The sequence below is a fragment of the Nannobrachium achirus genome (assembly GCF_963921795.1).
Source record: "Nannobrachium achirus genome assembly, chromosome: 17".
NCBI classification, from domain to species: Eukaryota; Metazoa; Chordata; class Actinopteri; order Myctophiformes; family Myctophidae; genus Nannobrachium; species Nannobrachium achirus.
This window is the reverse complement of record NC_137824.1, coordinates 33,018,081-33,033,274: the sequence shown is the minus strand read 5'-3', so window position 1 is coordinate 33,033,274 and position 15,194 is coordinate 33,018,081. Positions and strand designations below refer to the sequence as shown.

Genomic DNA, 15,194 nt, shown 5'->3' with positions numbered 1-15,194 from the left:
TGGCCTGCCTGGAGTCGCACTCATAAAACCTGCTCTTCATAATGAAGAGCATTGATCCGCTCTCATTTCACATTCACCTCCACAGCTCCGTTACGGACCGCAGAGCACTCCCTCTTAATCCGGGAAAGATTCTTTGCCTTTTGTCAGGGATACCTGATACGCTGTTGGATGTACGCTGCAGCTTTGAAATGATTGGAATCACAAATGTCAAGGCTGCAGCCAGGGTACCGTAGGGTACTGTAAAGTACAGTTAGAGAACTAGAACTGCACTCTGTCGAGGTGCCAACTTGCTTGCGCCTTGTGCACAAGTAGGCCAGCAGGGCGTGCCACCACTGGCGATGCCCACGGATATAAAAAGCTAAATACTTCTTCCGCCGCTGGGGTTAATTGGAGCAACCCGTCAAACAGGATAAGAGGAAGTGCAGAAGTGCTGCAAGCATGCTGCCACTCAAAGTGACTACTGGCCAATCAAAGCGCATGTTTTCCGGGACTTGAATTCAATTCAAATGAACTTTATTGGCATGAGGAAACAAAAGTTTACATTGCCAAAACAAGTGCCTCTGGGAAAGAGGGAGTCCTGCCTCCGATTGGCCTACCGAACGTCCCCTTTGCCTATCTTCCAAGACGGACACCCCAGAGCCGAAGGAGGCGTCTATCTTTTTATGTCCATGGCGATGCCAGTGACATCACCACTGGCATCACCAGGAATGCTGGTCCCTCATTGGCTGTTAATGATGACGTTGCCAGAAACGCTGGTCCCCGATTGGGCTACGGGCTTAAACACGGGCAGACACAGACAGTATGTATGTACCTACAGTACATACGTACATACGCAGCCGAATGCAGTACTTGCTAGTGACTAGTGGACTATATTCTAGTCAGGAGCAAGCCCAGGGTTGCAAGACTGTTTGTCTAGCAGTCTGCCTGCCCTATGGCCTGTTTGTCTGTCTCTCTGCTTAATCTGTGGCCAGCCTTGGTAAATGATTTTCCGGGGTCAGCTGCTCCCCTCGGCCCTCAGCAGACTAGCAGATTACAACTGATGTGTCCATTAATGATTTAACCATGGAATTAAAATTCTGTGGATTTAACCCCTTGTGGAACACTGGAATGCTGGGTCCCTCCAGTGAGTACAAAAGCTTCATTGATGCGTGTAATCGTTTCTGAGAGAACAGCTGAATCAAGTGTAAAAGGCACGTATTCAATTTTTATTCTTGTTCTATTATTTATGTGAACATATCGTTGCCAGATCTGCAAAGTGGTCCATGGTGGGTGAGTGTGTGTGTGTGTGTGTGTGTGTGTGTGTGTGTGTGTGTGTGTGTGTGTGTGTGTGTTTGTAAATCCTGGTTCCCAGGTCTCCTTGACCCTCCTTGAGGTCCCAACACCAGCTGAACTGATATGGCCCTTGGGGGCCCCTGGGTTATCAGGAGTAAATACATGCTGAGGAGCCTATCTGTGGCTCTGGCTGTGATTGAAGTTCAGCAGCCCTGACCTCACACTGCACAGCCCAGCCAGCAGCACTGCCACTGTGGGAACAGCTCACTGTGGAAGAGCTTTAACTACTTTCAACCTGGTGTCCCTATTTTTGGAATGTTTTCAAAGATGTTCGGAAACAGCAGTGGAACCAGCAGAACTACAAGATCACAGTGCACAATGTTTGTGTGACCCGTTGTTAGCTTGTAGATCTGCTTTTTTTGGCCGTGTGAACACTTTTACAATGTGACAAAAAACGAAACCTCCTTTGGGATTTGTCTCAAATACGCTTTTAGTTTTCTGCTGAAGCATAGGCTTTGCTTTTGCCAGCAGAAGTGTCCTTCAAATTACAGGGACGTGTTCCCCCCGCCATAGGCCTATAATTATTAGACTTCTCAAATGGAAAATAAATCTTGAAATCTGAGATATTTAACTGTGACGAACTGACGATATTTTTAGGTTATTAATCAGGAAACCACATTTTCCCTACCATGTGTTTTTAAATGGTTATAGAGACAAAGCAGCTCCGGTATCTCTACCATTACTACCTGGCAAGTCCCTTTCCTATGCAGCTCCACCAGCTTTGATATCTATTGATTTTGCATTGTGGTTATTGTAGTTCCACACACACACATCATATCCTGTGGGCACATCATAAATGCAGGAGTACAGTCCCTGCCTGTTGCCATCCATGTGACGCTTTAAGCTTTGAAGAGAGCGACCTACAGAGAGCACAATCAACCGAGCTGCCAAGGTAACAGTGTTTTTCACGGACACTACACATCCACTCTGAAAGCAGAGCGGTGATGAGAGCGTCGATGTGGTGATGGATGGATAGGCCACTCCATGTTTTTTACACACACACACACACACACACACACACACACACACACACACACACACACACACACACACACACACACACACACACACACACACACACACACACACACACACACACACACACACACAGCGGACGTGAATGGACCTCTTCCAAGTCCAATTCTAATGAGGCTGCATTGATCTGAGCTGCTCTTTATTAATGCTGCACTTAACACAGAAGACCCTTTTGCTTTCATCCTTTCATCTGTGGCCACATGTCCTCACTTTTATCATTACAGAAACCATGGCCCTCTTTGTCTGTGCGGACACGGATTACTCTCTGAAATGGAGCCCTTTGACAGTAAACTCTCATTTAAAATACGTTTCCCACAACCAGGTACAAGCTATTAACACACTGGCTGCTTAAGGTTACATATATTCTATTAGCTTTTTTTCTACTGAATGAAAATGCATACATCACTACTATCAGTTCAAGTGACTGGTTTTTATCCAACAGCTCTGCGTTGGCAGATGCATGACGGTCTTAAGACTTGAATGCCCTCTACTGACAAAGAATGGAATAGAAAGTTAATTTAAACCAGCCAAAACGAATGTAGCTGTATGGGTCACTGAGTATTTCACCTCAAATAACTTTAAATAAGCACATTTACAATAATTACATTTAGAATAAGTGTACGTTTAGAATTAGAGGACTGGGTTTGAGTTAACACAAGCTTCTCAGTGTGTTGGCTGCATTTATCCCTTTTGCTATTTCAGATGAGAAGCCATTCAAATATCCAAAGTAGGTTTGAAAACGTTCCGAAGGTGTCATTGGTGTGAAGTGGGCTCTATTTTGCCACTTTAGGAATGCATTTAATCACTTTCAACCTGACATATGTTATTAATTATAGACCAAAACATTTTCTTTTAAAGGAAAGAAAGTCAAAAAGGTTACACAAACGGGAAACCTTTCCAAAACCCTCATAAACAGTGAATCTACAAGCTCACACAACTCATTGCATCTTGGAGCGTTGTGATTTTAAACCAAAACTAACTTTTAGCAAAGGTCACACGTTTGTATGGAGCACGTCCTAATCAGTGACAGGAAAGTTACGCAGATGAAATGTGTTGATTTTTATTCAAAAGTTACTGTCTCCAGACAAGTACAAATCAGAAAGAGTGACAGATGGGGAAAGACAACTCAGAATGGGTAGAGTGCAGAGGGGAGAAAAAAAAAAAATCTGACATGGCCAAAAAAGGGAAGGAAAAACAAAAAGGAAAAAGAAAATAAAGCTCAAAGTTTTGTATATATATATACACATGATCTAATAAGAATTTATACCAATGTAGTGGTAAGTAAAGTAATAACAAACAATAAACAGTACTTTCTCCGTAAAAGAATTTGTTTTACTTACATAAAATAATTAGGCAAAAAACACACACAGGCTGTTCATCTACTTTTATCACATTACATCCGACCACCTCGTGTCTCATCATGTCCTATAGAAGCCAATCAACCAACCATTAAACATGACTGATCCTCTGACATGGAAGATTTACTGTAAGAGAAGATGACCTTTCACAAGCATGTTTAAGGCTTGGGCATGGAATGAACACAAAGCAAAAAATACCCCAAAGTAGACAAATCAGGATGCCATTAAAATATTTGTGTATGTGACAAGGACATGTCAAAATCTAAGCTTTTTTTTTTTTTTCTTTTACTTTTTTTTTTATCTAGCTGCCAGAGCTTTCTGAATACCTTCTCACCTTCAGTAGGGTTTGAATGACTAGCTTGTCCTCTTTTAAACATTGTGGATTTTAAGCATTATTATAGTGACAGGACTGTTTGTTTTGCTTTAAAGCTGATTTTCACAAGTCTTTTCATTAGTCTTACCAAACTAATTTACACGTAGGAAAAAAGGTAGAAACCCCAGGACATTATCAAGACAAAGAAAAAACCATAAAAATACAAATTTAAAAATCTTCCTTTCACGCATGGCTTTACATGCTTTCAATTGTTTTGTGTTCTTTTTTTTTTAAAGTCTACTTACACATTTCTCAAACGTTGTGACTGCAGGTTGAAAATAAGAAAATAAGAAAACCAAAAAGCACATTTATAAAATCAGCACCGATTCATATATTTATATATATATATATAACCTTTTTCGTATCATTGTTATTTAAAATGGAGAGCCAACCCAGTTCCACATATCAATATGCTGGATTCCAAGGAAGAAATTCAATTTTCTTCAAAACGTGCTGCTGCTTTTTTGTTGTCATTTTTTCCTCTTTTCCTCAACAGTCCACACAGTGGCACTAACCAGGACATACATATATTCTAGGGGTAAATGGAGGAGAGCGAGAGAAAAAGAAAGAGAGAGAGAGGAGTGGGGGGGGGGGGGGGGGGGGAGTAAGAGAGAGGTCTGAATCTTTGGGGTAAAGCTTCAGGCCGTGTGGATCCACTGGTCTCTCTGGGCAAAATTCACAGCACTGAGGGGATTTTTCTTTTACCCATTCTAGATGATAATGGCTTCACCATATAAACCACCAGTGGTTGTTGGGACCCGACCCCGGTCCAAAAAAACAAGCAAAGGGAAAAGGAAGGGGTGGGGGGGAATTTCAAAAAATAAAATAAAGAAAGAAAAAGAAATTAATAAAACCAGAAAGCCGTCCATCCACGTGGCTAGAACACAGTACAAGCTACTACAGTCTGTTTATAAATTACTACGTCACACCTGGTTACTGACTACCATTATAAAAAGGGTTAGACATAAAAAAAGGCTCTTAAGTTAAACACCAATTCGTCCCCATTTGAAAAGAAAACAAAAAATAAACAAAAACAAAAAATAAAATAAATGATGGATGTTTCTTTTCTTCAGACGTCTGATTCTTAAATCGGTTCGGAAGTGGCCTGTCACTCTTGTTTCTGAACAGGAAGAGCTTACCCAAGATTATAAAAAGTAAATATCTGAAACAAAGTCCTCTCTGAGCAAGCAACACTGAGTGTGGGAGTCGTTGGTCCACGTATGTCGAGTATACGACAGAAATGTCCTTTACATAAAAAGAAAACACTTCTGTTTATCGCATCTAAAATTCTCTTTAAATACAAAGCGCCTCTTCTCTCCTCTTCTCCCAGCATCTAAATATTAGCTTAAAACATGGACACTCCGAGGACCTAGACACAAACAAAAACATAACCTTGGTTAACAAATCAACAAATACCAAGGAAACTCATTGCTACAGCAGTAGATTAACAAATCACCAACAAATAAACAAAACACTTGTGTGTCTAAGCATTTCACTTAGAATTTATGTTCCATTAGGCTTCTCTGAAAAACACCAAAGCTGACTTTCCCTGAAGCCAGACTGAGATGATTCTGAATGTTTTGGACAGCAGACACAGGGTGGCTGTAATGTTTCAGCGAGATAACTTAATATCCTTTAAAATACATTTTTCTACCAGTTAAAATGAAATATAAGGCCGATTTCACCAGTGAAATATACTAATCCAAGTCTGCGTGACCTGCTGGATTTAAAACTAGAGATTCAGTGAAGCCAAGAACAGATTCTTTCAAGGGCAAGGACACTTTGCTAGAGGTTTGGGTTGTGTAGTTAAGTTGCCATGATTTCACGCCAAATGTTTTTTTTTTTCTTCTTTTTTTAAATTCCTTCTATCTACTAGGCATGATCTCGATCATGAAATTGCATGTTTGACCCGCATACCAACGCCATCTAGCAAACATGTTTGCCATGTTTGTTTACATTTGAAGAAAACATAATTAAGCAATATTACACGAGAGGGTGTGCATTATCACAGTGCATTATCACAGCACACGCCAGCCTTGCTTGTAGACAGTGCAGTAGTGCTCATTAACTGCACTGGTAGAGAGCCATTTCAACCAATCAGATTGCTTCGTCAGAACTACCAGTTGTATAATGGCTGCCATCTCATGAATGCCTGAACGGATTTCCAAGCAGAACTTTTTTGTTTGAAAGCTGTGAACGGAGCGCACACACGTGGTGCATGATCTGTGCATGGGTATGCATTATTATTATTATTGTTATTATGGGTGAATTTGGCTTCCTGGCACTTTGGCAGCCATTTTTAAAGGGCAGAGTATGTGTTAACCGTGCTACGCAAGTCAATGGGGAGACTACTTGAAATTCTAATAAATCAAACAACTATTGACGTTAATCTCAATAATATTTGGAATTACATCATTGCAAGTTAACTACACAACCCAAACCTCTACCAAAGTCAGATTTTGTGGAGGATTTTGCTCACCGATTCATCCATGATAGAAGCAGGGTCGAAGTAGTCTGGCTTCAGTTCGGACCTTTCACGTCGATTCTTTGAGGGAGGCTGGGACACAGAATGACACAGGTGTAAAACATTAACACACCAATAGGAACGCACTTTTAAAACAGGTTATCTATCAATATCAACTCTTGGTTTAGTTTTATTTCACCTTCCAGCACATTCAGTGTGCTGCCATTTTCTACCACCACTGGTGGTGCCTTTAAATATTTTATTCCATTTTGTGAACTAAGTCTATCATTATTGAAGTGGGTGTACTGTAAAATATAGAATGTCTGAGCTAAGTATAATATAATGGATTGTAATGTACACTACATGTGCGAAACAAAATAAAATGAAATGAAAGTTGGTCCTTCTGCTTGTGTAATGAACTACAGTATGTTTACAGCTGAACTAACTGCTCTCTAGTCTAAACCAATAACAGCAGACAGGATAGGTCTCCTGGAGTCTCACCAGATCAATGTCCATGGTGTCAAAGTCCATGCCTTCGTTCAGATCGTCCATGCGACCCTCCGATGACATCATCACATCCTCCACTATTGGCTCCTCGTCTTCCTCCATAAGTCCGGTGCCACGGCGACTACACGCATACAAACAAAAACACATTTACACCAATGGACTTGTGTGTGTGTGTGTTCGAGGGTACAACAGTTCTTGGCTTAACTCATACCCTGCCAAAAAATATGTTTCTATGATAAAAACGTCTTTAAAACGTCTTTTTCCACTATGGACCTCCCTGCCAGACGTCTTCTGAACGTCTTTTTTAAAAAAATAATTAAAAAAAAAAAAAAAAAAAAAATTGAAAAAAGAAATTTTTTGAATTTTTTTTTTTTGGACCTCCAACAATGTACTAGGCATGATCGCGATCGCGAAATTGCATGTTTAACCCCCATACCAACCCCATCTTTCAAACATGGCAGCCATGTTTGTTTACATTTGAAGAAAACATAAGGGCTCCTTTCTCCTGAATGCCTGAACGGATTTCCAAGCGGATTTTTTTGTTTGAAAGCTGTGAAAAGCATGCACATGCATAGTGCATGATCTGTGCACGAATGTGTGCACCAGCGTGCACACTATTTTTTTAACCCTTTGTTGGCGAACCGGCAATATAAGAGGTCATCCCACTTTAAATATGGCACCGACTGAGTTAATATAGGAACATACGGTTCGCAATCCATGGTTCAATACACGCCTTCCAGTTTGACTAATTTACTCAGTTATTACTGCTAAAATGGCACTGTGACTGTATCACTGCGAGTGAATCAATAGCAGCCTATCTACAAGCATTGTGTCACAATGTGAGCTTGTATATTGTATTTTCGGGGAGTGACAAGTCAGATTAACAAAAGAGCATAATGATTGGCCTTGATGTCTTTGATTGATGTCTTGTCGTTTGTTCTCTATCTTGAGCTCACGGCCTCATTCCAAGTTATTTCCAACATAAAAGCTTGATAAAGTACTCAATGACAGCAGAGATGGACAACACTTGGGTTTTAAGGACATTCTTAAATCCTTATACAGATTAAAATAACCAAAAAAGAGTTGATTCAACTGATGTTTTTCTTTGCAATAGTCCATCACCCTCAGTGAAATAAGGTTTGTTTTTTCCCTTGAGAGCAATGAAAGGCAGGCAATAATCTTGTCGTTCTTGTCGTACTGTAATGTATGTGAATGGAAAATTGCTGAGCAAAATAGAGAATTTCAGCAATGGTGTCAACATTTACCGTACCAACCAAACTGAATCTGTGACCCAAATAACAAGGTATGAACGGAACCGTGGACTAAATGAACAGCTGGACCACTAGAGAGTGTGTTTGTGTATGTGTGTCTCTCTCTTACATAGCGTGCTGCAGGTTTGTCCTGAGCTTGGCGTAGTTCATGGCTCTTTCCTGCTGCTGGCGAGCTTCCTCCTGCTGTCTCTGTGCCAGCATCCACGTGACCTGGGAACTACGCACACACAAAGACACAGACATTAAGACACTGGTCCTCAATGGCGGGGTCCGTGAGAGGGCTCCAGAGGGTCCCCATCAATATGAAGAACAGTTAAAAAATTTAGAAAATAGCCGATCTACAAGTTTACGACACGTCCCGATGCGACTCGTGGTGAGCATCTGCTTTATTCATGTTGAAAAATCTCTGGAGGTCAATGGAACAAAATCTTTTCAGATGAGGGACCATGGCCAAATCCATAACAATTTGGGGGTCGTTGACATGAAAATGTTTGAGAACCACTGCATTAAAATGGCTATATATTTTTGTGCACAGGTTAAAATTCCATCAACAAGCTGATGCAGCACGCAACATTAAAATGTGTCCTGCTGGCCAGAGGCCCGTTTAATAATCATGTCAGTTTACTGGTCAGTCACTGACCCTATTCATATAGAACTTGGCAGGCCTGTAGGTGCAAGTTCTTTTTTAACTTATTAATGTGCAAATGGGAAATCAAAATCAATCCTGCCCTCGTGCCTTTTGGCTCCTATTCACGTGCAGTCGCCTTGGCACTGATTAATGAGTCTGATATGAAGTTTAACATGACCCACCAAATAAAGATGTAAAAATGTAATCAAAACTAAATGTCTTGTTGTGAATACTGAGGGTCTAGCAAGTACTGTATATTGTAACAGTTAGTAAAGGGCCAGTCTGGGATGCAAGAGTGAGTTATCAGAATAATTATTTATATAGCAGACAATTATATTATTTAAGCCGTTTGCTTAATTGTAAACATAAAACACATAAGCGTGTGTGTGTATTCAAGACACAAATCACAATAAATAAGACTGAATCAAGTCATTAAGTAAAAGATTTTTGAGAAGATGATTTAGAAGTGATTTAGTGCATACTTGTAGTCCATGGGTGTTTGGTGGTGCTGAGGCGTGTGCGGTAGGTGTTGGGGGAGTTGGTGCGTCTGTGGCTGGTCGTGGGGGATAGGGGGGTACACAGCACCCATGTAGCTGTCCTCTCTGCCCCTCTTGGGGTCCCTCATGGCCGTGGAAGTGAGGTGGGGGGACGGCAACATGATTGGGGTTTGTATGGTCTGCTGCCAGACGTCACTGCTGCTACTGCTCTCCTCTGGAACACAAGCACACACACTTTTAGTTACATTGGTTGCATTCATGCCATGACCTCTGCACTTAAAGGACAACTTAAGTTTTTTACAACAAGGGTTCATCATTTAGATTGTAATTAAATAATATAAAAGATGTGTGTTAAAAATTATTTAATTTACTTCTTTCTATTGTTTTAGAGATTCTTATTTCAGTGGTTGGGGGCATGCGGACAAGTAGCTAAATATGTCATTTTACAAAGAATAAGCCCATTCCCAAGATACAACGCAACCTTTCATGGTTGGATGTGACTTATGGGGGCTAGAAGTGTTACTGTAAATAGCAATAAAGAAACTGCTGGCTTATTGTGTCTAAAAAGACATATTTAGCCACTTGTACGCTACGCATGCCCCCATGCGTATGCATGCCCCACATTTTAGCACGGTAAACGCGATAAAACAACAGAACGAAGCAAATGAAAACATTTTAACACTCACTTTTTCTTTTCTCTAATTACAATCTAAAATATGAACCCTTGTTGTAAAAAAACAAAGTTGTCCTTTAATTCCATGTGTAATTAAGTTTTCTGTGATATTGATTTGAAGTCATACCGTCCAGCCCTACCAACTAGTATTGCTTTATGGGACCGTGGAAGTTCATGTAGATCAAGTGACACTGACCCGGATCTAGATCTATAGTGAGCTCCCTCCTCCCATCTGCTATTTAATCTGCTCTCCCACCAGCATCTGGGTTAATCTGGGCTCCAACTCAGCTTTCATAACATCATGCCTGGCTATAATGCATGGCTAATGGAGACCTCCACTCCGTGTGGGCAGTTGACAGGTCTCAACTACAACTGAAAAGGTTATCAAGCGGATTCATACATCTTTTACAAATGGCTAAAATCGATGATGGGGCAATATATTGTCCACCACTGAGAGGGTGGGATTAGAAACTGGAAGTAGTCGTTGCTACAAGAGATCAATAATGATTAAAGTGTGGTGGCCCATAGCTGTACATGCCTCTTTGTTTGTCAACAGCTCAAGAAAATGGAGAGGCCTGTTTACCAAAGAGCTGTCTTTGTGTTCATACAGACATTAATATAGCTTAACTGTCATTACTACTAATGTTACAGGACTTGTTTCAGAATGTCCACACAGCTCAAGACTGCCAGTGAATAACTGCTTGTGCTCGCAATTTCACAAGCTCACCAGCTGGACCAGTGCCAGTGCACACAGTGTACATTTTGTGCATTTTCAATGCTTAGGCGATTAAGGATCTTAATTAAGGATTAATGTTCTGTTCAATCCATGAACCATGAACTGAGTTGACAATGTTCTGAGAGAAAAGGCGATTTTTGTTTATGAAAAGTGTTAAAACAGCTTCCTGTTTTTGTATGCAGTTGGTACATCACAAACCACTTTTTGATAGGTAAAAAAAAGTAACTTCAAGCTACTGTGTACGATAATGGTTGTTGGCGCAGGATACAATATGTGAACCAACTGCACCTTTTTTGATTAATCAAATTATCGAGAAGCAAGGTGTTCTTTCATTTATATATTAATTAATATGAATTAATTAATAATTAATTATTCTTTTTAATAAGTGATTGAACCCATCAGTTTAACTGTTGCACCAATAGCATAAAGTGAAGTTAGTGTTGCGTCGTCCTGCGTGCGTTATTGTCTACCTTCTGGCAACTTCCTCTTGGCCGTCGAGGGTCCGGCCGACGCGATAGGGGGCTTGGCTTTCTTGGAGCGGACCGAGGAGCCTCGGCTGGAGTAACCGCTCATCACCGACATGGTGTCATCGTCACCCCCTGCCTGGAGGGAGTTCCGGTAGGAGATGAGAGGAAGCCAGCAGTCCTCTCTCTGCAACGCCATCTGAAACGTCATGAAGCGCTCCAGGTACATGTGACTGGAAAGAGAGACAGAGAGTAGGGGTGAGAGGGAAATATTGTACTTTTTACTCCAGTCATTATTCGACAATTTGAGTTACTAGTTACTATTAAAAAATAGACAATCTTGGATTGAAATTTTACAAACGTTTACAAAATGTTATGTGAATATTCTTTTGGAATACAGGCCTTTTACTTGTTAACAGATCATGTTATTGGTACTTAAATCTGACTGCTTCTTCCGCCATTGGATGTCAGAGGGCTAAGACAAGATGCACAACCTCACGCACACAACCAGGTGCACATTCCTATGGGAGGGGAGAAGCAGCCTCCCACCACACCAATCACGCTGCAGCAGCGCCAGTTGTCAGGAACACCTGTTGCACAAAGACACCAGGGGCTCACGGCCGTCAGTCAGACTTACACCGTCCTCTTGTCCTGTCTCATCAGCTTGGAAGAGAACTCGCTCAGGATGTCGAGAAACGCTAGGTTGAGGGGAGGGTTCCCTTCTCCCTGGGGACTGGGCTCTTTGAACGCAAACTCTATACCATCCCTGAGAGAGAGAGAGAGAGAGAGAGAGAGAGAGAGAGGGTGTTGAGAGGTGGAGAAAGAGCGAGGGATATATAGTCAAAGGTAGAGAGAGAGAGAGAGAAGAGGGAGACAAGCTTAAGAAAAAGCATGCATTGACAAACCGCACCAAACAGGATGTTCCTGATAACCGAATGAAAATTCAAAATCCCAGGATGTCACGCTTAATAGTTCACATATTTTGCTTTGCATGCTTCTAAATAGCTGCCAGCAGAGCTTTTTAACAGCACGCAAACTTGAACAGACATAAGAGTGCTGCATTTGTGTCTTGATAATATATCAGTTCTTTATGTCACAATTCCCCCATTCCATTACAACACAATTTGTCAAAGTAGATTAACACACAAGCCTCTCTGCAGTAGTGCAATATAGTAAGAGCTGATCTGAGCACAGCAGGGCAGAGACTCACTTGTGTAGCATGGCAATGGCATCTCTGGTTTTGACCTGGTCCAGACCAAAGGTGAGAGAGAAGCGACGAGCCAACTCCTTGATCCCACAGAAGGCCGAGGAGGACCGGTCGAACGTGTGACCCAAGTCTGACAACATCTCATTAAACAGCTAGAGGAGACAACAATTTCAACGATCTGTTAGAAACAGTCTCACGTGTGTGTGTGCGTACTGTATGTGTGTATGCGCGTGTGTGCGTGTGTACCTGTTGCAGACTGAGGATCAAGGTCTTGGCACACTGAATCTTGTCAATCTGCCGAGTCTTACTCATCGTCTCCTTGATGATGTCACCATAGTCGTTGTAATACTACGAACAAAGACACAGCAAGAACCTCTTGGGTCAAAATACGTTATAATGAGTTTCACCGAGTGATAAATACAAATCTACGTAAACCAATAGTGATATAAAAAACCATCTCACCCTCATGTACTGTTTGAAGATGTCTGCTCCTGTCGACATCTCCACCACACAGTAGATGATGAGTTTACTGTACGCTGCCAGAAGATTCCTCCTCTTGTGGAGAGCTTCAATCTTTCCTGCCTCATCATCCTGCTGTCCATCTGACGGACACACAACCGCATGTCAGCCACACAAAACCCACAATGCTATCAGGGAATCAGACGTGCCTGGTCAAAGCAGCTCAATTAAATGTTGTCGCAGTCGGGCAGAAACCTTGAATCTTCACGTTTCATCTTTTTTTGTTTTCATAAATTAATGCCCCATTTTATAATTTGTTGTCCCACAAAAGTTGAAAGCCCTACAGGCCCTACAGGTCCCGCTGTCACAATCATAATATTTTACTTGACGATTGTAATAGAAATAATTGTGATTAACTTAACTGTATTGAATATTGGAACATAAAATGCATGAAATGACAAATAACACAGATATTACCATTACCAATAATACAAAAAATAAAGAATGTACTATGGCCAAAATAGGCTAATTAATCATGATGTGCTGTGAGCTTGTACACACCTGTTAAAATATTTTTTGAAAATATGGAAAGATTATTCAAAATAATGGATTATCTAAAATAGTAGCGATCAGGTGATTATGTGATAATTGTGACAGGTCTATGTACCTGTGCTGTTGGTGTCATCGTCCTGGTCAATGAAGACGTGGGTGAGGATGAAGGAGAGGAGTTCAGACTGGAGAGTATCGTCTGGAGAGTAAACCAGAGGTTCCAGATAATCTCTGCCACTTGAAACCATCTGATGGCTGAAGATTAACAGAACATCACACAGGATGGTGAACGCCTGCAGGAGGTAGAGAGAGGGACAGGAGTGGGAGACACAGAAAGAGAAATTAGGACTGTATCTTTCAGCAAGTTACATTTAACCACTCAAAGGATTCTAGACTGATAGGCATGGTTCCTTCTGGTAACACCAGAAAGAACATGTCACACAGGTTAAGGCCATTGGATTTCACATTCAAAGGAAAGCAATATTTTGTGGTCAAAGGTAAGTACATTTGTTTTCAAATGGAATCCATATATATTGACCGGTAAATGTTGGTAGCACAAAACATTTGTAACAGTGGCTAAAGACAAGTAACGTTAGTGTTATCAAAATATTACAACTACTGATACATCTGGAGAGTAATGTTATGTTATCTTTAATTGTCAGGTGGATACGATTAGGTAATGATAGGACAGGGGCTGCAGGTGATAATTCTCTGGTAACTCCAAGGCCAACTCTGGTACAGCATCAATCAAAATATTAAATTTTAACACTATTTTAACACTGTGCATGGTCCCTTGCAAATAAATGAATTGGCTATTGTCAAAGAAGTTTAACAAATGTTTACAAACTTCATTCATAATCATAAGTGTATTTTAATGTCAATACTTCTCTACTTTTACAAGTACAATACAGGGCCTATTTCTACATCATGTTATTGGTACTTGAGGCAAATTCTAAAAAATGCCCTCTAAATCCAAAGTTCTGAAAAACCTTATTTTGTATTCAAATAAAAAAAAAAAAAAACATTCATTAAAATAAACAAAACTATCAGAAATGTGTGTAGCTTGGAAGCTGGTAGTAGAATAAAGAATCGAATAGAACGTTACTGCACATTTGACCTCAGTGAGAAATCCTTGGCAGTTTTGAATTGTACAAACACGTACCAGATGCATATCTAACACGGTGTCGCATCTCTGTTTTTGTGTAGCACTGCTGCTGCCTTTCGTGTTTTGTTTTTTTAATGGAATACAGCCAGTTGGTCTCCGTTTTTGGACGGTGTCCAAAGATAAATTCTGTTCACCTTCCTCAGAGATTAGCACCGCTCCTCAATGTCAAGTTTTAAGACAGTCGATGAATCGCAAAAGAAAGTGGCTTGATCTCTTTCTAGTTGTAGCAGCAACAGTACAATGCCAAAGTGAAGGCAATATTTGTCTAAAAATAAATGCATAGGCTCAATACTTATTTTAATATTATTCAGATTGTTTGTATTTATATGTACAGAGGTGTGTACAGAGGGAAGAATATTATTACCCTTTCATAATATAAACTGTAGTTTCAAATATATGGTAAACATTGCCTACGTACAGGTGAGAGATTCAGACTCAAAGGGCTTATACAAGCGAGCAAGAGAGAGCTTGTATAA

At 40.7% G+C, this 15,194-nt stretch overlaps 1 protein-coding gene across 1 annotated transcript in view; it reads right to left on the bottom strand.

Annotated features, from left to right (window-relative positions):
- Nucleotides 1-3,428: 3,428 nt before the first annotated feature.
- The window catches only part of stag2b (STAG2 cohesin complex component b), a 32,062-nt gene continuing 20,296 nt past the window's right edge, over nucleotides 3,429-15,194 (bottom strand). Inside the window, exons 24-34 of the mRNA XM_080746250.1 lie at nucleotides 13,672-13,846; nucleotides 13,008-13,147; nucleotides 12,792-12,893; nucleotides 12,549-12,697; nucleotides 11,976-12,104; nucleotides 11,345-11,571; nucleotides 9,451-9,679; nucleotides 8,450-8,557; nucleotides 7,064-7,190; nucleotides 6,578-6,655; nucleotides 3,429-5,467 (exon numbers count right to left, since the gene is read on the bottom strand). Coding sequence (XP_080602376.1) covers nucleotides 5,444-5,467; nucleotides 6,578-6,655; nucleotides 7,064-7,190; nucleotides 8,450-8,557; nucleotides 9,451-9,679; nucleotides 11,345-11,571; nucleotides 11,976-12,104; nucleotides 12,549-12,697; nucleotides 12,792-12,893; nucleotides 13,008-13,147; nucleotides 13,672-13,846 — 1,488 coding nt within the window. The 3' untranslated portion in view covers nucleotides 3,429-5,443. The remainder of the gene's footprint in view (nucleotides 5,468-6,577; nucleotides 6,656-7,063; nucleotides 7,191-8,449; nucleotides 8,558-9,450; nucleotides 9,680-11,344; nucleotides 11,572-11,975; nucleotides 12,105-12,548; nucleotides 12,698-12,791; nucleotides 12,894-13,007; nucleotides 13,148-13,671; nucleotides 13,847-15,194) is intronic.